The 25,402-nt window shown below is 40.4% G+C and overlaps 1 protein-coding gene across 2 annotated transcripts; it reads right to left on the reverse strand.

The window, feature by feature from the left end:
• Positions 1–405: 405 nt before the first annotated feature.
• Positions 406–24,619, reverse strand: ACTR2 (actin related protein 2). Of its 2 annotated transcripts, XM_027453408.3 has the most exons (10): positions 24,434–24,619; positions 18,868–18,978; positions 15,182–15,196; positions 13,021–13,236; positions 8,922–8,994; positions 6,996–7,132; positions 6,057–6,206; positions 5,223–5,368; positions 4,662–4,794; positions 406–3,460 (listed from the first exon to the last, which is right to left on the reverse strand). In XM_027453408.3, the coding sequence occupies exons 1-10, from the start codon at positions 24,479–24,481 to the stop codon at positions 3,290–3,292; spliced, it is 1,200 nt and encodes a 399-aa protein (XP_027309209.1). In that variant the 5' UTR covers positions 24,482–24,619; the 3' UTR covers positions 406–3,289. The 2 variants fall into 2 exon arrangements, with proteins under 2 accessions (XP_027309209.1, XP_027309210.1); XM_027453409.3 differs by lacking the exon at positions 15,182–15,196 and having other exon boundaries at positions 24,434–24,617.
• Between the last annotated feature and the right edge of the window lie 783 nt (positions 24,620–25,402).

Below are 25,402 nucleotides of genomic sequence, written 5' to 3' on the forward strand. Positions count from 1 at the left end.
GATGCGCATGAAATAGTATGTAAGGTAGCAATGCCAAGATTTTTCTGCAACAGAACATCATTATGTGGCTTCCAAGCATAGCCAGGGATGCTAAAATCAATAAAAGTTAAGGGCTCTTCTCATTTTGCAGTACTAAGCATAGAGCTTGAACTAGAAAAGATTCATCTTTGAGGACATTTTTTTTTAAATTTTAAAGAAACTAGGGTGAAGGGAGGGAAATTTTAGCTAGGGAATGGAATAAGGGCGCTTTTCTCACTCTGTGACAGCAATCAATAGGGAACATGTTATTTTGTCATGTCAGATTTCCTCAGCATAAGCAGCTCATGATAGTTTTGTGATGAAAGTTATGTTAGAGAAAAACTGACAGAACTGCGATTTCCCAAAGGAAACAAAGCAAACGGCATCTACTTTGAAAAAAATCTGATTTTATTTTTATATTGAAAAGACCTGTCAATTTAAATAGATGTTTTATTTCCATTCATGGTCTCAACCAGTGTCATGTGTTAACATATCGTTCAGAACTGTATAAAAAAAGCCATTTGTGTTACATTGGTTAACATCCTAGAACACTGGGGTGGGGTGTGGGGAGGGTTTGAAGCAGCTTAACATTAAAAATAGGATGTTCCCAAAAAACTTACATTTGATGCAGCATCTTCTATTCTAATTTTATAGGAGCTGAAGCATATTGCAAATACAACTCAAGTTATTTGGTCTTCAAAAAAACCCATTAAAACCAGATTGCTTTCATAGCAATATTGAAGCTGTCAGCTGAGAGAACACACACATACACTCATGTGTGCAAACACACGCAGAGAACCACACTGAGCACAACTGGAACACCCCATTCAGTATGTGGATTACATATGCATTCTTCTGAATCCATGATAGCTGTAATTTAAAATGCTTTCTTTTTTTTTTCCTCCAATATATACATGGTTTCCATGGAAACCCAAGATACTGCATAATCGACTGACATTTATTACTCATGGTGCTGTGAAGTTCTCTCTTGTGAAAGGGCCAAATTCCAAATCCTTTACTCAAACATGCACATACCTAACCCAAGCCAATGAAGAGGGAGAATATGGTTTAGAAAAGGGGTGCAGGGTCAAGGTCTAGATTTGAAAAATCACGTGGCAGATTGTCATTCAAAAACGGTTTTTAAGTCATTCTTTGGTTTATTTCCATGATTCTCAATGCTGTCCAAAAAGCCCAGAGACAGTCATATGAGAAACCATAGCCCTAAAGCAAGCCCACAGCATTTTTAAATCTCGTGTATTAGATGTTCAGAAGACTACAGGAATTCAGAATACCCCTTACATTCATGTCCCCAAAAATCTAGTAACTGCTTAAGTGCATGCACTGAGGCATGACCGGCATGCCTGTAAATTCATATTGTTCAAGTTAAGAGTAAATATAGCTGCAAAAAACCCCACCCACCTATAATTAAATGGTCATTACTAGCAATACTATAGTGACTGTCTTGTTATTAAAGAAATGCAGACATGGTTTCTGCCTGTTTGGCTCTCTCGGCCGAAAGGAAGCTGTCTGCTCGATTTAGAAAGAAAGCAAGTTTTAGGAATCCAAGGGAGTTTAATATTTCCATGTTTCTGGGGTCAATTATTAATGTAAAGATGTAGACAAATGGCAAGTATATGAAAGCACATCTTGTACATTCCAAGGTTTGGAAGTCAAAAACAGATCTTAACTTCCTTACGCTTAAATGTTACGGTAGGCTTGGAAAACCAAGTAAGAAGTGATACAATATTTCCATGAAAAGCAAAGTAGAACTAGGTCTAACTGGCATTCATATGCAAGCAGCTTTTTGCTATGTTTCATGTAAGGCAGATTTTATTTGCAAAGATAGTTACCGGTCTGCTAGCAGGAAAAGATACAGGCAACTATACTCAGAGAAGATGGCTGATAATTACTAGTGACAACTTCTATTTTTCAGTACAACTCAGCTTTAATGTACTTTCTGGAAACAGCATTTTCATCACTGGTTTTCCACTTCCTTCCCCATCCCATGTTAAGTATCAGATCTCAAGACTGGTCAAAATGAATCGTGGATATTTACCAACCAACAGCATCTCCTATTCCAATGTTATTTTTAACTAGAACAAATATAGGTCATTCTTTATAACCTACTGCCAGTGGTTGTTTATAAACATCTACTTGCTGCAATAAACACCGGTCACTGAAATATTCATTTGCAATAACTACTTGGCACTAGGTTAATATACTTGTAAAGTTTAATAATAAAGTGCTTCTGATGTACATACAAGCACTTAAAACATCAGACTTTTAAAACTTAGTTTTGGGGGGGCTTAATATCTATAATTACAGTTTTCACAAGCATTTCTGAAATCTCTTCAGAAGTTTAGAGGCTTCTGTCTCAGCACATCTAAGTTTCTCAACAATTACTGAATAGCTAACGTAACATTCTTGCTCCCTATGCTGAGATAACATGGTACCAAAATTTAGCTACAAAAAGAGAGGCATTTTTGGTCAGCCTGACCCCCAGCTGTCCTTTTAACAGAAAAGCAACACAGCTCAAACCTGTCTCCTCCCTCCAAAAACAAAAACAAAGACACCTAAGGCCACAAATTTACTTTTGCCAGAATATCCGGTGTTCCCTGGTTTGTGGCAACCGCGTGCATGCCCACTTCGAAAATACAGTATGAAAGCCCCACCACCTCTAAGGATTCTGATAAACCACCTCAGAAGCCAGTTTAGGCAGCAGTGCGTATGGAACCACATTACATTGAAACAGTGTTAAAGCCATTCCAGCTAGTTAAACTAGTTTCTAACTATGTTTAATCAAAATTCCTTACTGCAGGAAAGAAAAGTCTGAATGTAGAGAGAGGCAAAAAGATGCAAAGATAACCACCACAACGACCCAATAGCAAAAGCTCCTGTTTAAAGGTTTTCTTATGCTAAAAAAGGCACACAACCCCTTGTGAACTAGAGACAAAAGCTAGCGGTACTACAGCAATAAACCCAGAAGAAAAAGCCTACCAGAATTACCCAATTGCCTACTGGGAAGGAACAATGAAGTAGACAGGCTGCTCTTGCTCTGTTTTGTTTGCAGGGAAGTGGTCAAATTTAATAGTCAAATTTAGCCACATTAAGAAATATTTAACAAAAGCTACCCCAAGAAACCAGAACAAAACCTGACCTTTGGGTCAAAGGCCAAAGACAGGCCTTTCCATAGCATGTAGCTGAGTGAGTTCAGAGATTGGCAATGAAAGAAAAAAAGCTTTAGACATGTGATGGGAACAAGCTTTGGGATTTATCGAACAGTCACACCAAGCTTCTCCAAAACGCGCACTCCCTTTTCTTGGTATTCTTGTCGGGTCATCCAGAAGTTGTCTTTGTCTTTCATGATGTCTGCTAGAACCGCACCACCCAAAAACACCATGTGCTTTCGACGAGGTGGATCTTCAATTCGGATCTTAAATTTCTAAGAAAAAAAAAAAAAACAATTGTTACTAGGATTCTTGAAACAAAGCCTCTTGAAATAAAATTGTGCTTTCCACCAGAACAATGAAATGTAAATCATTTAGTGAGAAAAACACAACCAAAAACCTGAAGTGCTAGCATAGGGCACTCTGTGAGCTTTCAGCTTGCGCAACTGAAGTAAAATGACTACTTTGCACTGGAAATTAGAGACAGCTATTGACACTTCCCCAAAATTATACCTTCAGTGTATCCACAAAAAGCCCAGAAGTCAGAATACAAAATTAAAGACCACATTTTTACATTTCATGAACACGGAAAAGAACGAAATACTTGCTAAGCTTTGATGGCTAAAATTATCAGAAGTTACCAGATCACAAAATATTTTAGAATTATACCAAGTTTTAGAAAGGCAGATGGAACAGATTCTAAATTTATACAATCTAGACCAGCTTATTTAATATTATCTTCAATTCTTTGATGTTCAAGCTCTAACTTCAAGAGCAAAAATGAGTACAGTCAAAGCTGTGAGTGCAACTGAGTCATTCTGTAAAGATCTTCTGCAGCTATTTAGAATACTGTATTAAGAACTGGGGAAGTTCAGTTCAGCTTAACATCAGAAACTCCACTCAAAGAAATTTCTTTTGTAAATACCTCCTTTCTGAAAAGCACACAGCACTGCTGGCAGATAGAAGGCAACATTACCTCCAAAACACATCTGACTTTTGTCTGCTTATCACAGGAACCCATGAACAAGGAAAATGTATTCCACTTGAGGATGTGTTAACTCTGACCTCTAAATTCTTTTTTGGGAGTGACCATTTCACCCACATCACACAGTATGAATCAAAACTTTTAAAAATAAAAATCACTTTTGCCCAGTGATGACTTTCAAAAACACAAATGCTCATTAGCATTGTTCAATGTATATTACAAGTTGTGCCGTAACATTTAACAGCAAGTTTTACATACAAACTAGCACAAGATTTTAGGAATGACTTGCTGTTAGCATTGACTGGAAGTGGCTTTATGGCATGTCCTTGCATGCACAACTGGGGTGTGAAGAACTGAGATGCACCAAGCTTCTGCAAGTTGTGTGGAGGGTGACCAGCAGCTCCAGTCATTTCTGACTACTTGGTTCCCTCTAGTGGGGATTCAGGATAAACCTCTGCCCCGCACAAATAAAGCAGTGACTCCATACTTACCGAGAGTTTTTCCACATCTCCTTTCAGAACTCGTTCCAGGTAGAGCTGTTTAAGTTCCCGCTCCAGTCGCGAAGGCAGCCCGGGGTACATGGTGGACCCTCCAGACAGCACAATGTGCTTATAGAATTCAGACCTAACCAAGAAAACAGTCTTTCTAGTGTCATATCATATACTCTGCAGTACAAATAGCTACCTGTTTGTACATGGAAATAAATACAAATCTAAAACTGTCACTACACAAACATAAAGCCAGCTTTTGCCTGAGTTTGGCACGCTTGCTCATGCTTTTCCAGACGTCCTGGAAAGCAGCAAAATAAAACCAAAAAAACATTGCAGTTCCAAAATGCAATCCTTGCTTGTTCGTACCAAAATAGTCAGGCTTCCAAACAAGCCATGAAGCTTCAAAGAGTCATCTCAGACTGATCCCCAATCCCAGCATATATCTTCCCGCAGCAGCGTGCGCATTAACATCTAAAGCAAAAGATGGCATTTCATTTGAATGCAGTTCTCATGTCACCCCTGCACCACGACACAGGAGTTTAAGTGTCCTCCTGCTCTTACCTGGTATCAATGTCAGCAGCTTGGATGGTGTTAAACAGCAGTTCAGCCACACCAACCCCCTCTACATTGATTAAGTGAGGCTGGAAGAGAGCCTCTGGTGCCTCAAACCGTTCTCCACCAACTTTGATAATTCTGCCATCTGGGAGCTAGTGAAGAGAAAACATATTTCACAAGACTACTTTTAGCCACTCAAATACAAAACAAAGCAAGAGGAAGTACCTACATTGTTACCTCATGTTTTAGAACAGGAAACTGTTGCTTATTGTCACCACTGCAAATGTCATTTAGTACTCCTGAAACAAGCTATGAATTCTTTAATTCCTATAAAATTACAGAGATCAGGGACCAGTCACATTGATACTGAAGTTCCAAACACTCCTAATACAGCTCCTAATCTTCACTTAAAAAATGATCTTACAACAACAGTAATGCTCCCCTGCAAGATACCTTGTGTACTATCACAGCAAGTGTCCCCTAAAAGCAAGTTTACCTGTCTTGTTAGCAGGTATCGGTCTCAAATGTGTCACAGCTAGACAGATGAAGCTAAAACAGTTCGACATGCTAGAGTAAGTCCCCCTTCTCTACAAGTTTTTGTGCTGTAATAATCATTTTTCAAGTATCTACAAGGACAAAAACCAGCACAAAGTTTTATGAAAATCCTGGGAATAAGGAATTATCTTTTCAAAGTTTTTCCAGAAACAGGTGTGATTCTACAGACTCATGTCTGGGAAGTGGGCTACTACCAAGAAAAACTTAAGAAGAATCAAAATTAAAGGCTACCTAATTTTATACCTAAGAAATTTAGGACAAGAAAAGTTGTCTCAAACCACTCACCGTGTAGGACTCAACTAGTACTGTGGTCTCTAATGCCAGTTTCTGCTCCTGTTCGATGTTGTATCCCACATAACATAGCTTTTCCTTGATCATGCGAACAGTCTCAAAATCAGCAGAATGGTTGAAAGCATACCCTCGCAGTAAGAGGAGCTAGAGTGAGGAGATTAGAATTGCAGTAAATGTCCTGTTCACATTATCAGACGTGCACGTTCAAAAATGTATCTTTTTCAAGTTTGACTCCCTTTTGGAACAGCAAATTTAGTATTAAATCAAGTCTGTCACAGTGTATCCATTAATAACAGAAATGAAAAACACAGATGCAGCATCACTGCAAGTGGGAAATTTTCTTTCTTCACAACTTTCAGTACAATTGTTAGAAAGGGAAGTGAAAGATAACCAAAATAGTTCTTACATTTAGGTCTTCACTTCAGAACACCACACTATTCCACTTAAAGCATCGGATTTGTCAATGCAGAATATTGCTTGTATTTTTTTAAAGCAAATAATCTATAAAACATACTGTCTTAATTAATAATTAGGTAAGAATCACCACATTTGCCACACCTAAAAAATGGTCTTTCTGAAAATAGATGAGTAGAACTGACAGAATGCAATTTTTTTTTTCATTTTACACATCAAAAAAGCCAAATTTGACTTTTTTCTTCCTTTCCAAATAAGGAATAAAGTCCCTTCCCTTCTTAGACTGCTACTAAAAAAAAAAATAAGTGAAGTCTCTGAATAATATCAATCCTATCACATCATTTTGATGACAAAACAATACATATAAGCTGAAGCAATACAAAGAATACTGGAATTCTTTATGTAAGTAACATAAGAGTGATGCAGGGAATGCATATAGTGGTTTCTTGCTATCGAGGAGACGTGCACCAGTGTGCCACAGCTATCAGCCTCAACTTTAAAAGATTCTTTTCAGCTTACCTTAATGAGGTACCTAGTGATATCCCTCCCAGCAATATCTAACCGTCTGGTGAGATGGGGGAGGGAGAAACCTTCATAAACTGGGCAAATATGAGTCACACCGTCTCCAGAGTCCACAACAACCCCAGTCAACAAACCTAAAAGAATGGGGGAGGTAGGGATGGGCGGAGAAAAAGAAGTACACCTTTTATTAGCGCCTCCATAAATAGAGCAGAATAGCTTTATAATTGTAATCTTAACCTTGTAACTATCTTGAAACAACCTCTGCTCTCCCAAGTCATCATTCCGGGAAAAGTAATCACAATTTAAAATTCAGCTATTGCCATTCACCTCGGTTTTAAACAGAAGATTTTGACAGTAACAATGCTTTCTATACATTTTTAAAAGTATTGCCTTGACTCCTGCCTAGGTACTTACAGCTCTACCATTCACCATTTTATCCAGTGTTTTGACATCTTAAATTGCACTCCAATTAAAGAGAATATGTAAGATCATTAAATGCTTGTTGGGTTACAAATTTCTCCTAAGATCCACCTGTATATGTGCAACCTGATACTAACTTTTCAGATATGAAGAAATTTAGAGCTATTCATGCCACAAAGTTATCTTATTAGGTTTATTAGGACTATTAGAATTATTATTAATATTATTATTGTTTTTGAGTACCAGCCACAATCAACAAGACAATGGCTTCATAAGGTAGAGAGTATCTGGACCATACAACACACATTTACGTTTTTCCCCACAGGAACAGCATTAGGCAGAACCAGATCCACTTTCACATTCAAGAAATTAAATCCAGTGAAAAAAAGTTTACCATAAATGAATCATATATTAAGGTGCACAAAACTGAAATGTCAGAAGCATGTAGAGCGTGCAATTTAAACATGTAGGATGCTTTAAAGAACAACTTCTAAGTTTTGAAAAGTAAGTATTCTATTTGCGTACCACTTTGTATTTTTATTTTAGAAGGTCTTCAGCTTTCTTTTGGATCATGGTTCAGATTTCAGTTCAGATTTAGAGCAGAGTAGTTTAGATTAGAGTGGAGTAATTGACCATTATACAGGAAAATACACGTACAATTACAACAGAATTTGAGACCCTATAAAGGTAGTTAAACAGACCTAAACCAAAACAAAACCAAGGAAAATATCTAGGAAAAAAAAGTAATGGTGCTGTCCGTTGGGACTACAATAACACACAACAAATAAATCTATAATCCAGGTCTGCAAAAGTGGTTTGGGTTCAACTGCTTTTAATGACTTGTATGGCGGTCCCACCCTTCCAGTATCCTATCACTTTTGCTCTTGGAAACAAACTATGATGACATATTAATGAATACGGATGTTTATTTCCTGCCATGTGATGGTTAAGTACACCAAGCGACCAGTAAACAGATGTGAGAAGTCATGTTATTAGAATTCAATTGCTTGAATATCCTAGATCATAGATGGATTGCAGCCAATGGCAGAATTTCTGTTGAATTCAGTAAATCTGTAATTTTCTTCTCAAACTGACAATCATTTATTCTTGTTTATATACCGAAGAATCAACATTTTCCCAAACTTAAAATAGTGCAAAGTCACCTAGTCAACTGCTTGAAATTCACTTGCAGTAATACTTTTCTTTATCAGAAAATCAAAAGCATGTCATTAAAACTTGGAAGCACGCCAAAGGCTAAGTGACTACACCCTGAAACAATGATACCTTTGATAAACCAGGTTTTTGCATTTACAAGCACGTCTGCACAGTTTGTCCACAAAAATAATCTTTCAGTAGTTCCTCAAAGCAAAAAGCAAACCCTTAAGATAGGATTCAGCTTGCTCACATCAGTGTTGAAGTAAGCCCAAGACCCATTAATACCATATTAGAGCTACAGCCTAGCAACGCAATTATAAGTTAAACATTTAAGTTATCTTTGCCTACCTTGAGCATACAAAGTAAGGACAGCCTGAATGGCTACATACACCCCAGAAAACTGGTACGTCTCAAACATAACCTGCAAGATGAAGACAAAAATTAATCTCCAAATAAGGCAAGATTCTTAAAGAAATTTTCATAGATGTTTGAAAACTTTCTATAGTTCTGCCTTTTTTTTCCTAGTCAAAAAGACCTTCCAAGAAAGTTTATTACACTCATTCTATACAAACATTTGAAACCTACTTGCCTTGCGGCAGTAATAGCACATTCAGTTCTATACCTTACCTGTCCATTCATACCATATGAATCATATCAAGGAGCTAAAACATTTCATATCCTTTTTAGCAACAAATGTGAATAGTTTCAAGAAATCCATACTCCAATTTCTGCATTTCTGCAACTAAGCCATTTTCTAAAGTGCTTAATGAGTGGGAGGCAGTACTTGTAGGCCAGCCAACTACTTCATTACTGAAGTGTGACTTTGGAAGGAAATGTTTGTTAAAGATGGATGCTCTAAATCTAATGAGGTTCAGATTTTTCTCTTCATATCCAGGTCAACAGTCTCTGTACAACTGCAGACTGCCAAAGACCAAACAGACTCCTACTCGTATCAGTCTAGAATCAGAGCACTATCACAGACTGTTCTCTGCATCCGGGTCTTCCTCTTCCTTTCTTTAAAGTACAAGTGATGACAAACCTCTAAAATTAGTTCTAGTACAAAACCCACTATAACTGAAAAAGGACAGTTAGAACTACTCAGTTTCTACTTGCAAAACTATGCAGGTTTGCAGAACAACTCATTAAAACATGAAAGGTAATTGCCTGTCTTGTAGGCTAGGCTTCCCTAAACACTGTATAAATTTCAGTGAAGAAACAGCCTAGGATTAAAGGATGTGCAGTTCATAGGATCTTGTTGGCTTTATAAACAAAAAGAAGGCCAAGTAAACAAATTAAGCTGCACAGAAGTTTTCCCCCTCAAAATGCTTTACCAGGAAAAACCAATGAACTCTGATCGTTTCAGCACATGCAAAGTTTTATTTTTGCTCCTCTGCAGCCTTCTGAGCACTTCCGCAACTTCTAGGATTAGAAACTGATTAAATCCTAAGCACTCCCACAGTTCAAGTAAAAGACAGCTAAATATTTTTAAAGTAAAAAGCTGATGCCTGACAATTTTAGAATTCTGAACAATTTGAAGAATTTACTGTTAGAGTAGCATGATTTTAAATGGCTGGCCTATATCAAAACCCTGATCCTCGCAAAGCCATGCTAATTATTTCATAGCTATATCGAGCACAGAGCAGAACCCCTGGGAAGACTGATGCCTCCTTTCCGAGAACATTCCCCGCGAGCACGCCGTATAACAGAAGTCACGCAGAGAGGAACATGGAGGGGGCGAGCTGCTGAGCACCCTGCCATGAGAACACCAGGCTTTGGGTTCTCACAACCCCCCTAGCTGAACTGAGTGATACAAAAGGAAGTTTAATACAGTATCGAGATGCATTGGCTAAGAACCAGCAACACACTGCTGGCTAGCAGCTTCTGTAATCACCGCAATTTTGCATATACGCAATACCTTCAGAAACAAGAAGCAGAAATGTCCACGAGAAAAGGAACAGTTGAAAGAAAGCAACTCGGAAAGAGATCCTGTTTTAGATCTCAACAACTAAAAATAGTACTATTCCTAAGGATAAATCTTTCAAGCAAGCTGAGTGCTTACAAAATGAGAAACCAACACAGGAGAAATTTAAATTATCTTCATATAAAAAACTCAATACTCAAATTTCATTAGTTACTACCTTCACATGGTGTACTGCACTCTGAAAGTCACCCCAAAATCCTTTTGTAGGTAGCCCATATGCAGGGCTTTATGGTTTGCTATTCTTCTTTCAAGACACCTAAGTCTGTTCTGTTTGACTAGAAAAATGCATTGACACAGGGCATTTATATTAATACATTGAAGATGTAAATGTGGACCAGCACATTCTCCTGAAAAGATTCTTATTCTAGTGAGAGCAGCTTTTGGATTAGCTACTGATGTTCTAATTTGGTCCAGAAAGGAAGAACTAAAAAAAGAGGGAAAAACATGAAAGAATACTGGAATGGGACTAGAAGTGTCCATGCTAGAGCATCTCTACAGCCACACAATATACCATGGAAGTCTGGGTGCTCCTGAGGGTACTACAGAATGAGAATGCAGCAGACAAAGAGCAAACACCCAGTTAAATTGAAGACTAATCCGTGTCTTGTACATACTGTGAAAGAAACAGCACTTCTAAAATATGCATTTTACAATATACATGGTCTTGTGAACAGTTGCAGCTATTGGTACGTAGCTGAGTTTGATGGAGGGATGGATGGGGTATGGAAAGAGAATTAGTGGAAACAGAATGAGATACAGCATATGGAATTATCTACCGTCTTGATAGGGTCCAGATGACTAAGCTGTTCTTATAAAATGCTACTGCAATGTATCCAGAAAAATGCACTAACATTCACTACAGCCTGTAGGAAAATCTTAATTCAGTTCTGTCTCATACTGGGGCTAACTTCCCCAAAAAGGAAGAGTCACTGTCAAAAAGAAGTGCGAATAGGTTGCGGTTAAAAAAATAAATATTCCTAGTTGTCATAATGCTGTGATCAGTTAAAAACATTAATAGAAGCATAGAACTCCTGTTTAACTCAAGTTTAGATTTATGTAAATGGGTTCTAGTTCTCCCGAGTCCTCTGGATGATGGTTAAGTATCTGTGATCTCTGGATTGGTTTTAGGAAATAAATGGGACAATACAAATATTTCATCAGACTTCAGAACCCATAGAAGGCTTCTCAATTTATGGTATAAAATTACTCAGTACCAGAATAACTAAAACCCAGACCACTGCGTTTAACAGAAGAACAAACAAGAACACTTGTAGGCAGCTGAAAAGCAAAAAAAGCCTGAACAGGAAATTCATCCATTCCTGCTGCATGGAGGCAACCCAGAATAATCCACTATGTTCATCACACCACAGCTGAGACACAGCAGACCGTATTGCTAATGTTGGCTTATGTAGTACTTAGCTAACTGGTCCCTGATGTCCTTAAATGCTAGGAAACCTTCAATTCAGAAACACTAAAATTGTACAGTTTGATTCGTCCACATAAATTTTTCCAGCTTCGCTTTACTTAGCTGGCTCCTGAGTCATTGAAACAAAAGTGCAAAAATATTTTCTGCCACATTGCAGAAAGCATTGCTATAACTGTGACAGCAAATGGATTTTAAAGGCAGGGTCAGAGGGTAATGATAAATTCTTACTGTACTAACTGAGTTGGGGAAAAAAAAACACAACCTTTCATACTCGCACTTCTCATACATGGGTAAGGTTTCAGACCTTTAGAAAACATTTTTTCTGCCCTACCAGGTAGTTATTTTTAACTGAAAATTTTAATAGAATTTTTGTTAAACCAAATACATGCATTAATTGGAAATACATATGATGCTTGAGAAAAAAAGCAAAAAACAGGAGATTAAATTTTTTGCTCTCTTAAAACACTACTGCTCATGAAAAGTGAGTCTTTATCACGCGGTTCTAGAGCCAAGGTTTAGGTTCAGAGCAAGCTGAGGTCACCATGAGATCCAGGATCCAACAACCCAGCTTTCCTTCTCAGAAGGCTTTCATTGATAATCCCTACTATTAATCAAAACCTAATTAATTGGTTGTCATCACACTTGTCTCAACTACTTCCAACAACACTGCTCCGTCTGGCAAGCATCATCTTGTTCAAGCCTCAAATCTCTTCTGGCTTACAAAAGTCCAAGTCATTTAAAGTAATTAACATTCATCCAATACCTAGTAATCAAAATATCTTAGACACCTGAAGAAAAACATGCACTTCCAACTCTGTGTTTTGTTGGTGATATGGCTTGAGACAAGAAGCTCAGTTATAATTTTTGGATGAGGTAGGACTGTTTGAATTTGACCACAGTAGCCTTTATGACCAAGACCAAAGTTTTGGATAAAAAACAAAAGAACTGCTTTGCCTCAAACAGTTATTGGGTATTGTAAGATTAAAATTTTATCCATACTTCTAGGACAGCACATATTAGTTTCTACTAGACAGACATACCTCCACAATCTTCTCTCTATTTTTAGTTGGGTTCATGGGAGGTTCTGTAAGTAGTATTTTACAATTTTTTGTGTCAATATTAAGTTTTTCTGGTCCAAATGTGTAATCCCAGAGGTGCTTCATATCATCCCAGTTCCGAACTATGCCGTTCTCCATTGGATAATTAACTTCCAGCATTGAGCGTAATTCACTTGCTTCATCACCAACCATGAGATCCTGCAAAGTTTTAATAAAGAGACATGTCAGTGTTTGCAGAGTATTCTAAACAGCAACATCCTCAAAAAAGTAACAGTGAGCTGCTCCAGCCTGTGTCCAACTGTGTTCTTAAACACTGCCTGCATTTTAGAATCATTTTCAGGTGTTTAGGAGAGAAGTAGAATATATTTCATGTAGTATTTCAATTTGGCTGTTACCCATCCCAAACCTTTTCCAAAATAAACTTTGTTAATTCCACTCTCCAATTAATCTTAAACACATGAATGAAGCCTGCTAAAGCGAGATACTACAAAGACCTTTATAAACATAAAGGTTTGTCCACTGACAACTCCAAAATTCTTTTATCAAGTTCCCATTTCAAAAGGCCAAGATACACAATGGCACATAAAAGTAGTAGGTAGGATCGGCAGAGTATTTTTCCATGCATGCTGCAAATTTCTGTGCATAATACCAAAAAAGGAATAATGAGTGGTACGTAAGCATACAGAGCAGTAGCAAAAGCAAAGAAGAGATTAGAAGTTCCACGCTATACATTGAAAGAAACAATGGTTTACATATTGCCTATGCCAGTAGGGTGTGAAGAAGAGGCATCTAAATATAAAATACACCCCAGACTGTTCCATGCCAGAAGTCCCAAGCCAAAAACCCCAGTAATGCATTCTTACACAAATGCAACCAACCAATGCATAGTTTGTACAGTCATCTCACACTAATTAAGCAACCTGTTTATTAAAGTTAGTTATGCAAACATTGCACATTCAGATTAGTAGCAATGTATCTTCTCCTTTCCCACGTATTTCCCAGACAAAGTATGTCCAATATAACACTATCATTGTTCCCTGTCATATCTTATACTTCCCTAAAAAAGCCTTAACTGAATTGCTCACAGCTAGCCTCTAAGAACATACTTCTAGAGCACTGCTCCCATACTCTTTTCATTGCAAAAAAATGCCACCACAGTTTGCAGTTACCGTGGCACCAAGACCTCTGAAGCAAAGGTTATTCAGCCTACTGTTCAACACCAAGATGCACAATGAAAAAATCCAGTGCCTTTTTTAGAAGCAACTTAAGCAGCTACTGGTGACCATTAGAAAGGAAGTTCATTGAAAATAATTTAGAACAAACCATTCTTCTTCCACCTCTTCTCCCTGACAAGGCATTTTATTTGTTTTCCCTCGCACAGCAGATCACACTCAGTTGTCTTGACTATACAGAAGACAGAAGTCAAGGCTTTGATATTTAAATCAAACATACTTCAGTGAAAACATGCTATGAAAACTCCACCAGGTACCACATTACTCCTGAGAATTAAGACAACAGAAACCCCACCAGTTGGAAGCATCGGAAGCCTTTTTTTGTGCACTGCTCTTTGAGACTTAATGCTCCTGAACAGGACGTAGTCTGGGAAAAGACACTACTCAAATATGCAGTCAAAGTCACACAAAACTTTCATGTCTTGTTAAAATGAAGCTAAAGGGCAGAACAAGAGCACGCTAACAAACAACATGCACACTTAGTAGGATCAAGAAGGACAGTACAGCTGTAGTTGCAGAGAGAAACCAGTGTCATAACGTTTAGTGTTTCCACCACTTTGGTGCTCAATAATATCCGTTTAACTGATATCTGAGGCTTTTCTCAAGCCCTTGGTTTGTAATGTTAAATAAAGCAATTTCTACTGTTAGAGGTACTGAGCTCACATTGACCGTAAAGTGTTATTCTTGTACCTTGCAGAACTACAGGTAACATTTAGAAGCAACACATAAAATATTCTCATTAATTAGTTGCTAGTAAACCAAAGCAATGAACAACGTCCAAAATAAGTATGTATTCCAACGTAAGATGTAGAGCAAGACAAAACAATGAGTAACATCAAAAATAGCATAAGAGGTACTAGGTCCCATCAAGCAAAAATGGTAAACAAGCAGCACAGGGGCACCTCACTTACCATCTTTTTGTTATTCTACTTCAACGGGTCAAGAAAGGTGAAGAAAGAAGGTAGAAGTAAAAAAGTCAGAAAAGGCCTAAATGAAATTCTCAAATTATTTTAAGTATACAGCAGAAATAAGCTGAAAAATGCATGTACAGCTGGAAATTATCTGAGTTAGTGTAGTTATGGCCAAGCTAACATTCTCAGGATCTCGGATTAAAACGTCTCTTTAAAGAAAGCTATTGCTACAAGTCACTGGCATGTCGTGTTTATGCATCTGATGTTGCAAGTAAGATCTGCATTTTTCTCATAAATAGGACACTGTGCATAAATATTCTGTAACACTGGAATTTTACCCTGGACAAAATGTTTATCTGAACTGTACAAGACTGCACAAAGCATCTGACCATAACTAGCTCTGGCAAACGCTAAATTTAGATTGCTTTAAATATTCTTCTTTAAATACCCAAGAACTGAAAACAGTAACAAAAAATTCACCTGTAAGCAGACTAATATGTTCAGGTATTATGGAACCAATATCCAGGGGAAATAAAATCAAGAGATATTTAAACGATGGTAGCTACTTTCAGAACTGAAATACGCAATCACAAAGTGCAGTAAGAGCAGGGTTGAAAGCTCTTCCCTACTGCAAGCAATGGAGGCAGGAAGATAGGAAAATTAAAGCCACTCAGAAGCACTCTAAAATATTTAAAGCATATGTGTACAAACATTGTCCAAAATTGTACTAAGGCCATTTTCATGACTAATGAGATTTTTCCTCCTTCAATTAAATTTACATCAAGTCACCTGACATGTCAGAAGCCATAAGATAACTACCAGCACCATTAAGGCAAACCTAGTTATTTTGCAAATTGTGTCAGAGAAAAAGTGCTTAGAGTTTCTGGCAGCTCCCTTTACACAGGCAGCACCAAACAGGCTGGTCAGAGCATGGCCTCACTTCCTCACTTCAAACCTGGAGAAAGAAAGACCATTTCCAGGCTGTCTTTGGCAAAAACTAAGCAGAACTGCACACCTGCACTATGGCTCAACAGGTCCCCTAAGTCTGATCTACCCTAAAACCCTGTCTTAAGTGGTCAAAGCTACATGACAGTCCTGCCTTCCTAAGGTTATTAACTCCCAACACCTGCTTCAAAGATCGCTAAATCAGTTAAAACTAGAGAGCAGTACCTATGCTTCTGGTTTTTAAGTTTAGACGTTGCAATTTCCAGCAAAATAATCCCAGTAATAACCGACCTTTTGTGTTTATGCCCTGAACTGAGGGTAGGAGAAAAGGATATATCCCTGCTACTGAGGCTGTAGCTCTACAGTCACTTCAAAGACAGCAGCAGATGTGTAAGGAGGCTGTGACCATGCTCTTTTTCTAACCAGCTCATGACTCTCTCTTCCATTGTGCTTAACTGCTTCTATGGCCACATAATAAGCCAAAAAAAAAAAAACAAAAAAACAGGAACTAATGAAGATGAAAATACCTAAATATCAGCATCCCAATCTGGTCAACTCCTTGGCATCAAGAAAGCTGTCAGTGCTCCTACAATGCATTGCCATAAGTGGCCCTGACTGCTACTCACCCTCCAAAAATGTCACCTTGATGTGAAACGAGAATCCAGAAGGAGAAGATGGACAAAGCAATGTGAAATTGGCAACTCATTAGATGGACAATAACCACTGCTCTGATCAGCTTCCAGACTTTTCACAGCATTTCTGAATTTCACAAGAATGACAGCTTTTCTGAATACGTTTCACAAGTTAAGCAGCTAATCTTCTTGACAGTTGCCTTTACTCAGCTTTAAACTTACACTGTAAAATCTTAAAGTGAATGGCTAGAGTTAAGTTTTGGCATAAAACTCATCTGCTAAAATACATTTTAAGGAATCTGCAAGAATCTCACAAAGGAAAGTGGTACACACACCTAACAAGTCATCCTACCGGAATATCCAAAGTACCTGCAGCATGAATTTCTTCTCTGGATACAAAATTTTCTTAAGAAAGAGTGACAAGCTATTATAGAGAGAAGAAGAGAGGAAGAATGAAGACACACTTTACGCTCTCTAAAATACACCTGTGTGATCCACACAAGTAGAAAAGGGACAATATATGAAAAATTGTGGTTTATTGGTTCTTTTGCAGCTATCTCATAACAATTACCCACTTTTACCATCTATTTTTCTAATTCAACGCTGACATCTGTAATGCTATTGATCTACGCTATCAAATAATCAGGATGCCAAAACTGGCAGGACAGGCTCTATCAGATCAGCTAGTAAGAAGACATGACTTCATTGATATGATTTTGTAACAGAATTTTTTTGGACTTAAGACTTGTTAATTTCTACATAGATCCATATATAAAAGCAGTTTGGGAAGGTCTGACATCTTTTGTCCTCTTGAAGTTCTAGTACTGCTTTCTGCTGCTTCTAGGCAGCAGCGGCAATCAGATAACTAAGTTCTCCTCGTCAACCACAGGGGTCTGAAAATAAGGAAACAAGGCTGGTAAAGGGGGGGAAAAATTTCTGTCCAAGCCGTTCCTCAGAAGCAACATGGAAAGCAAAAATGAAAGCTTGTGCACGTGTGGTTCTACTTGATCTTCACTGGTTTAAATGGGGGTTTCTACAGTTCTGCATCCTCTTCCGCTTCTCCCTCAAGTTTCTGCTTCTTCTGCTTTGCCACCAAACTAGAGCTTTCACAATTGTCTTAGGAGGCAGTTAAAACTTTACCTTACAAAGAAATTACTCTTTTTCAGCTGCGTCAGGTCTCTAAAGCGGCTCACCACATGACTGCACAAGCATTATGGCCAGCACAAGGTGAGAATGCGTGGCTAGAAGCAAGAAAAGAGGGTGTAGGCACAGCAGGGCCGAGACGTTTCCTGAAGTCTGAATTGCAGAAGCAATTACTAACATTTGAAGCATTTCTCTGTAATTACAAAAGAACAGTGAGAAATAATGGCTCCTCAAACATAAGAGGAGGATTTTGGAGCAGTGGTTCTCCACCAAAGTAGTAGCCTGAACACAGCCTCTGTCTCTAACTGGTGGTACATTACTTCTGTCAGCAACAAAAAGAAAACAAAAGCAATAGAAACAATGAAATGCAAACACAACCGAGGTTAAGCACCTCATACAAGATCACAGATGATCACAGCAGAACGCAAAGTGTACATAAAGACCTGGACGCTTCTTCAGTTTGTTCATAATCTTACAGTACATCTCAGTGACAAGTACCAACCACTTAACCACTTCTGTCTGATACCATAGAATCCTAAAATGGTTTGGGTTAGAAGGAACCTTCAAGATCACCCAAGTTCCAACCCCCCTCCCTCCCCCATGGGCAGAGACACCTTCCACTAGCCCAGGTTTCCCAAAGACCCCACCCAGCCTGGGGGATTTCTGCCTTCTAATCTTGTAATCATTTAGATATTGGCATTCGAAGTCCCTTTTGGCCCAGAACTACCTGAGCCCTACCTGCTGCCTCCTCAGCTGTACTAGCTGAAGGCCTCTGCAGAACTTCACACTATCCTCTTGATTACTTCGTAATACGTGACAGGCTAAAACCCAACATAGAAATTACTCAAGAGATACTGAAACAGCACAAATGAGAATACAGGAACAACCATTTTCAAACATTTTGTGAGCAATATGTAGGGCACCCGTTAACTTATCTGTTAAACAAATAACAATAAAAATAATTACCTTGATTTCAATGTTTCCCACTTTAGCCGTTGATCTTATAATAGGTCTTCCAACCAAAGCTGGAAAAATGTGCTCTGGAAAATTTGAGCCTGCATAGCCACATTTCACAAACTGAAAAGAAAAACAATTTTATTAGAGCATGCATTACTTTATTAACAGAAACCTGTCTGGGGGCAAAAAAAATAAATAAATAAAGTCTCAGGTTTAAGAGCATGTGCCCATACAGGATTTATGTTTTCACATCACTTCTACAGATCTCCACATCTGAAATGTTTAATAGAGAATTAAAGTATCTTCCAAAATGTTTTCTAAAGCAGATTGCTGGAAACATTACTAAAATGACTAAGTACACTGAGAGGTATAAAAGAGCCTAGTGTTCAAATCTGGATTTCCTGCCACACTACAGCAAACTCTCCAGCAAACTGAAACCTACCATTCTGTGATGGAGCACCTTATAACAGCACCCAATGAGACCCAATTAACTTGCCTTTCCAATTAGCACAAAGATCAGCGTAACAAATTACACGTTAGAAAACACAAAACCTTGTGAACTCAGGTGTTACGCTGCAATAAAAAGGGTTCATCTGGGAACCAGCAGAGATGCTTCGTGCAAGTCAGAGTTTTCTCAAGAGTTTCAAAACTTTCAGGATATATTTTAAGGGAAAAAAAAAAAAAAAAAAAACAGTTTGCAGTTAACACTTCTAAAATGTACAGGCCAGAGGCAAAGTCTCAGCTGATGGTAGCTCATACTGACCAGGATACCCTGAGAACGTGCTTGCTCCTCAAATACACACAGAAAGAAGTTTCACACTGCTAGGTCCAAAGATACACAGTGTATATGCTAAGAAAACATTAAGGATTAATTGAGCATAAAAAAGTGTATAGTGACTGTACACAGTCCCTAGGGGAAGCTCAGTTGTAAAACAAGAAGTTAAGATTGCCCCAACAAGAAGTTACAAGTTCAGCTAACTGCGATCAGCAAGTTATGCTCCTCAGCCATCCTGCTCTGATGCCTACTGCAGTTCACACGGAGCTGGCTTCTGTTTCTGGTGCACATTTTATTTACTGTGCTGTAAAAACACACAAAAAAAAAAATCCCGTGGTTCCAAGCCAAACATTAAGCATTTTTACCTACAAAATTACCAAGCCATCTAGTTGTAAGAGAGCATCACAGGGTGGAAGGAACCTTGGGAGCTCTCTGGTCCAGCCCTGGGCTCAACCCAGGCAGCGCTGAACTCAAACCACACTGCTCAGGGCTTTGTCCAGATGGGAATTGGAAACCTCCAAGGGCAGAAAATTCACAGCCAAGGGGAACTCCGTCATTACAGGTAACTCTAACATGAGAAGTCACTTTCTGTTGTTGCTCTGAATTATTTGTCTTACTGAAGGACAAAGGGCACCCATTTCGGAAAGACATTTATCAAGCCAGTTCTGGAAAGAGCCAAGAAACATTTTAGTGAAACTTGGGCTACTAAGGTGGGGAGGGAATTCTTTGCTTTCGTGCCCCTCATTTTTCACAGCTCAGAAATTGTTCTCTCCATTGGCAGAACTGTTTTAAGTACCTAAAGAAAGACACTGTGTATAAAATTCATTTCACTCAGTCGACTTCAATCCATGTTCTGCAAAGAGGCAAGTACTTATCGACTCCCTGCCTTGCGTTCAGGCCCAAAGTACCTAGGAGTTACACAGATCTTATCTGTGTATTCAGGAATGCAGCGCTGCTATGGGAAAGCAAAGAGTAGCCACAAGCATTTTTGGATCACGCTACCTGAACACACCACAAGTCTTTACCAGAAGTTTTACACCACAGGAAACATTTGAGACATTTTGAAGGACTGAGCTGAGTGCAAATAAAGGTGTACAGATTCTTTAAAAATAAATAAATAAATAAGGAAACACGCACACCCCTCCCTTTCAGACTTAGTGCTTTCAGTCATGCAATTTTAGTTGCTACTACAAGGTTTAGTCACTACTACAAGGTGCTTGTTACAGACTAGAACTTGGTTGTACAGCAGAACCTGGCCAAACTTGAATGAAGTTCTACAAAACAGCCCTTATAATCCCATCTTCTAGCTTAAGGTTTCACAGATCATTCCGAGTATAGCCATAAACACCTAAACCTTCACACCCATGCAGCTGTTATCTGGTTTTCCTCTTTTTTCCCCTCCCCCAGACTGAAGTAACTTCCCTACCAGTCATCAGCAACCGCACTGGTGAACAGAAGGAACAGAACCAGCACCACCTAAATGAAGCTTTACAAATGAAGCCATCAGAGCACCCCTCAAGGAGCTTCAAGACACCCACCTGCAGCTCCTGCTGGCCAGGCAAATAAACTCTGAGGTTTATGCAGCAGCCGCGATGCACAACCAAAGTGCAAGTTGATTAACCTTAAAAGTACCTCTGGTAACCACATCTAACTACAGTGAGCTAGAAAACACTGACCTGCAGAAGCACTGTTCTGAATTCCTGCTATCCAAACAGCATTTTTAACTTCCAGCCCTGTTCTATGCTAAGTCCTCTAGGCCTTGACACACCTTCTTCGGATGCTGCATAATAGCAGGATATCAGCAATTAACAAATCCTACAACCAGATTTAGTCTGTGCAACACAGAATGAGCAAGGCTAAGCTTAGACTTCTACTAATTCCTCCCTACCTCTTTCAGGTTGGAAACTGAGAGTCTTTAAATGACATTTTTGCCAAGCCTGGTAAGCTCTGTATAGAGTTTACTAAATCCAAGGGGCAAAATTTTCTCTCTCTTCCTTCCCTTCAATTTTTGCCCCCCTCCCCAGGCTCCATGAATATTTAGTGAAGACGAGAACAAGGCAGCCTTGTACGTCAGCATCCCCATCAATGAGAGCATTCTCAGTGTAGTATCCTGCCTGTCACGACACTGGATATTCAGCTGGTTCAGGAGGTTGATGATGACGTAGCGTTAGATGCTAAGGCTGAAGAACCAGACTTGACAAAAGTACCAAGAGATAACTGACAGGTAAAAGCATCTTAGAACAAAACTGTATCCATATCATAGATCCTGGACTGTTTTGGATTTTTGAAGGAGAGTAAGAAACATAAGACACTTATCTCTCCCTGACAAATGATCCTCCGAAATACTTATTAAACATTATAAAATTGTTTGGAATATAATCACCTTCTCATTTCTGGTGCCAGACATTAAACGCTCACTGCTCTTTCCACCCTCAGTTTGAAGCCCTTCATTGAAATTTAAGTACAGCGCACTTACTCCTCTGCCACCCATTATCTGCACACCCCTTGTGACAATTATCAAATAATTTCAGGACAATGCTTAGTATACACCACGGCTCTAACAATAACATCACCACTCAATGAATTTATGCATTGCTGCAAGGAAGCCAAGAGTTCAACATCATTCATTTTTTGCAAGCGTTTGCTATACATTCAAAATGTTTTAAGAATAGCTGCTTCGTTTGCCTGTCTGCAAGACCACGTATGTAAAAGATTTTACCATATATAGTTTCTTCTCCATTGCACTGTGGTTTATACTGACTCTTTCACTTCCTACTGAGTCATCAAACAGTAAGAACTGGTACGTATAAGTATTCTTTCGAACTGAAAGAATGAGGAAGCTCACAGGCACGTCACGTGACAAGCTCTAAAATGAATATTGATATTCTCATTAGATATCTGTGCCTGACCCTTTCTATTGATGCAACTCTCAAGCAAAACCCCTAAATACTATCAGGAAACGTTTACAGGCCTTATTGCTTGTCCTGTAACAAAAAGAACGCCCACTTCTAGTGCTTTGGTACTTAAGATGCCATTGCCAGCCTCTCTCCTACACGTGTTGCAAGAACTTCCTTCTAGTCACCTCTTCCTCAAAGCAGCGAGATACATTTAAAGTCATATTTCAGCGTAATGAGAACTTTTCAAAGACAGGTCTATGGTAAAAATAGAGAATAGAAAACTCACTCAGGTGTAGTTTTAATGTAATATTTTTGGCACTTAATTTTAATCATGGCATATCTCAGTGTATCAAAATCCTTTTGATATAAAGCAGCTCTTCTTTGTCACACATAAAAAAGGTTATTGTAAGAAGTGTTTTGACAATATAGGACAAACTTCATTTTCTCAATACAGCTGAGGTTTCCAAGATTTTCTGAAGAACAGAATTTTCTTCCAGTTTAATTCTCCCAGTTTGACCTAAATATTTCTAGTTGACTAATTTAACAATAATTATACCCTGATACTTTGTTCTTGCACACAGCTATCTCTGCGACCAGGCTACGTCCACATCTTTGCGGTTCTGCTTGGAGGTAAAACACAACCCAAAGCAACAGAAGCTGAAGTGACACAGGCCCCTCCTCTCTGGCACCCTCACAGCAGCACAAAGGTATCTTACACTGTTGTAGTTATTTATATCCATCTGCTTCAGTTCAGAGGGGGAAAAACGCATTGTCTGCCTCTTGATTTATAGACTGATGCAGAGCTGTTACACTGTACAAAGCCTGTGTTCCAAACTTACCTTGGGAAACAGTGTAAAAATAACTGTTTCTACCCTTGGCTCATGCCTTCCTGGGACTGGCTACAGCGCAGAGCTGTTGTCACTAGCTATACCCAAAACATTTTACAGTTTGGTGATTTACTGCTATTTAAAGGGCAATCCTAAGGGATGAAGTCCTAAAATTTTATTTGAGTATGGGTCTCTCGGAATCAAGCCTGACAAGAAATACATTAAAACATCTAAAAAAAATAGAAATACCCATACCACACAGAAAAAAAAATCCACCAGCTTCCACACTCATTTGTAAAAAGGAAGCGTCTTATTTTTCTTTCCTTTTTCTAACTGATATTGTAAGAAATACCCAGAGGCCCTGGACCTCAGCCCCGTTAAGGATAATTTTTCCTAGAAGGGGAAACATGAGAAGGCAGGGGAGCTGTCAAACCCTGTCAGCTGCGTGCTTCTCCTTTCCAACCATTTCGGATGCTAACTGCAAAGCGTGAATCAGGAGGCCGAATCCTTAACAACATCATCCTTTGTCTCCACTATTCCACCTTCGGTTTTGAATATTTCTTTTTCTCCTTTATCCTAAGCGGTTGCCAAGCATACACCCGGCCATCCCGGGGACGGCAGCGTGCCGGCGACATTGTTAGCCCAACAGGCACCGTTTCTTTAACGGGGGGAACCTTGCCCGCCGAACAAAGCTCCCGAGGGGGATCTCCACGCCCAGCACCTTATCGCCTGCCTTGCAAATGGTACCTCCCGCACTTCCTGCCCGGGCGCCCCGCAGCCTGACAAAAGGCCGGCTTCCTGCCGCCTCCCGGGGAGGTGCTGGGCACCCCGCAGCCCTCCCGGGGCCCTCCCGGTTACCGGCTCCCAGCGGGCGGCCCCGCAGCCCCCGCGGCCCATTCATTCCCCCCGCGTCCCCTCCCGAGGCCAGGCCCGGCGCTCGGCCTCCCCGGCCCCACAGGGGCCGCTGCAAGCCGGGCGGGCCTGCGCCCTTCTCCTTCCTCCCTCCCTTCCTCCTCCTTCAATCCCACCCGCCCTCCAGCCGCTCTCCCGGTCCCGGCCCCGCCGCCGCCACTCACCCCGGTGCCGTTGTCGCACACCACCACCTTCCTGCCCAGCGTGTCCATCCCTGCTGCCGCGCCGCGCCGCCCAACGGCCCAACCGCCGCCGCCGCCCAACCGCCGCCCAACGGCCGCTACCCGGCACCGGGACACCACCGGGACCCCCCCCTCCCGCCGCCGCTCGCCGCCCCCGCCGCGCACGCCGGAAGCCGTCAGCGCCCGGCCGCCGCCGCCCAATCACGCGCCCGCCGCCCCGCCCGCCCCGCCCCGCCCGCCCCGGTTGCCATGGCGGCGGGCGGCCGGCAGGGGGAGCCGGGCCGTAATGGCGGCCGTGCCGCGCCCCGCCCCGCCCTGCCGCCGCCAGCCCCTCACAGGCAGCCCGCGGGGTGCCGGGCGCGTTGTGTCCTGCCAGGGTTCGCAAATAATAAAGAAATAAAACAACAATGTCCCTGCTTTGCCTCTGGTGGCCACCAGATCCCCCCTCACACCAGTGTCACCACTAAACCGTGTCCCCAAGCACCACATCCAACCTCTTGAACGCCCTCAGGGATGGTGACGCCACCACCTCCCTGGGCAACCCGTCCCAACGCCTGGCTGCTCCTTCTGAGGAGAAATGTCTCCTCATTGCCAACCTAACACTCAAGAAGTCAGCAGCAGGCCCACGCTTGCTCTGGTGTTGCTGCACCCCAAGTACTGTGCTCACTTTGGGGCCCCTCACTGCAAAAAGGACATCGAGGCCCTGCAGCGTGTCCAGAGCAGGGCTACGGAGATGGGGAAGGGTCTGGAGCACAAGGCCTGTGGGGAACGGCTGAGGGAGCTGGGGGTGTTTAGTCTGGAGAAGAGGAGGCTCAGGGCAGACCTCATTGCTCTCTGCAGCTACCTGAAAGGAAGGTGTGGGGAGCTGGAGTCAGCCTCTTCTCACAGGTACCCAGTGATAGGACCAGAGCGAACGGCCTCAAGTTGCACCAGGGGAGGTTTAGGTTGGAA

Source organism: Anas platyrhynchos, chromosome 3, assembly GCF_047663525.1.
Source record: "Anas platyrhynchos isolate ZD024472 breed Pekin duck chromosome 3, IASCAAS_PekinDuck_T2T, whole genome shotgun sequence".
NCBI lineage: Eukaryota > Metazoa > Chordata > Aves > Anseriformes > Anatidae > Anas > Anas platyrhynchos.

Bases quoted from the DNA above. Each gene is read 5' to 3' on its own strand.
- ACTR2 (XM_027453408.3), bottom strand. From the start codon at position 24,481: ATGGACACGCTGGGCAGGAAGGTGGTGGTGTGCGACAACGGCACCGGG. The intron at 18,979-24,433 runs GTGAGTGGCGGC...TTTTCTTTTCAG, and splicing joins TGTGCGACAACGGCACCGGG to TTTGTGAAATGTGGCTATGC. The intron at 7,133-8,921 runs GTAGGCAAAGAT...CCATTCTTTTAG, and splicing joins CCTTACTTTGTATGCTCAAG to GTTTGTTGACTGGGGTTGTT.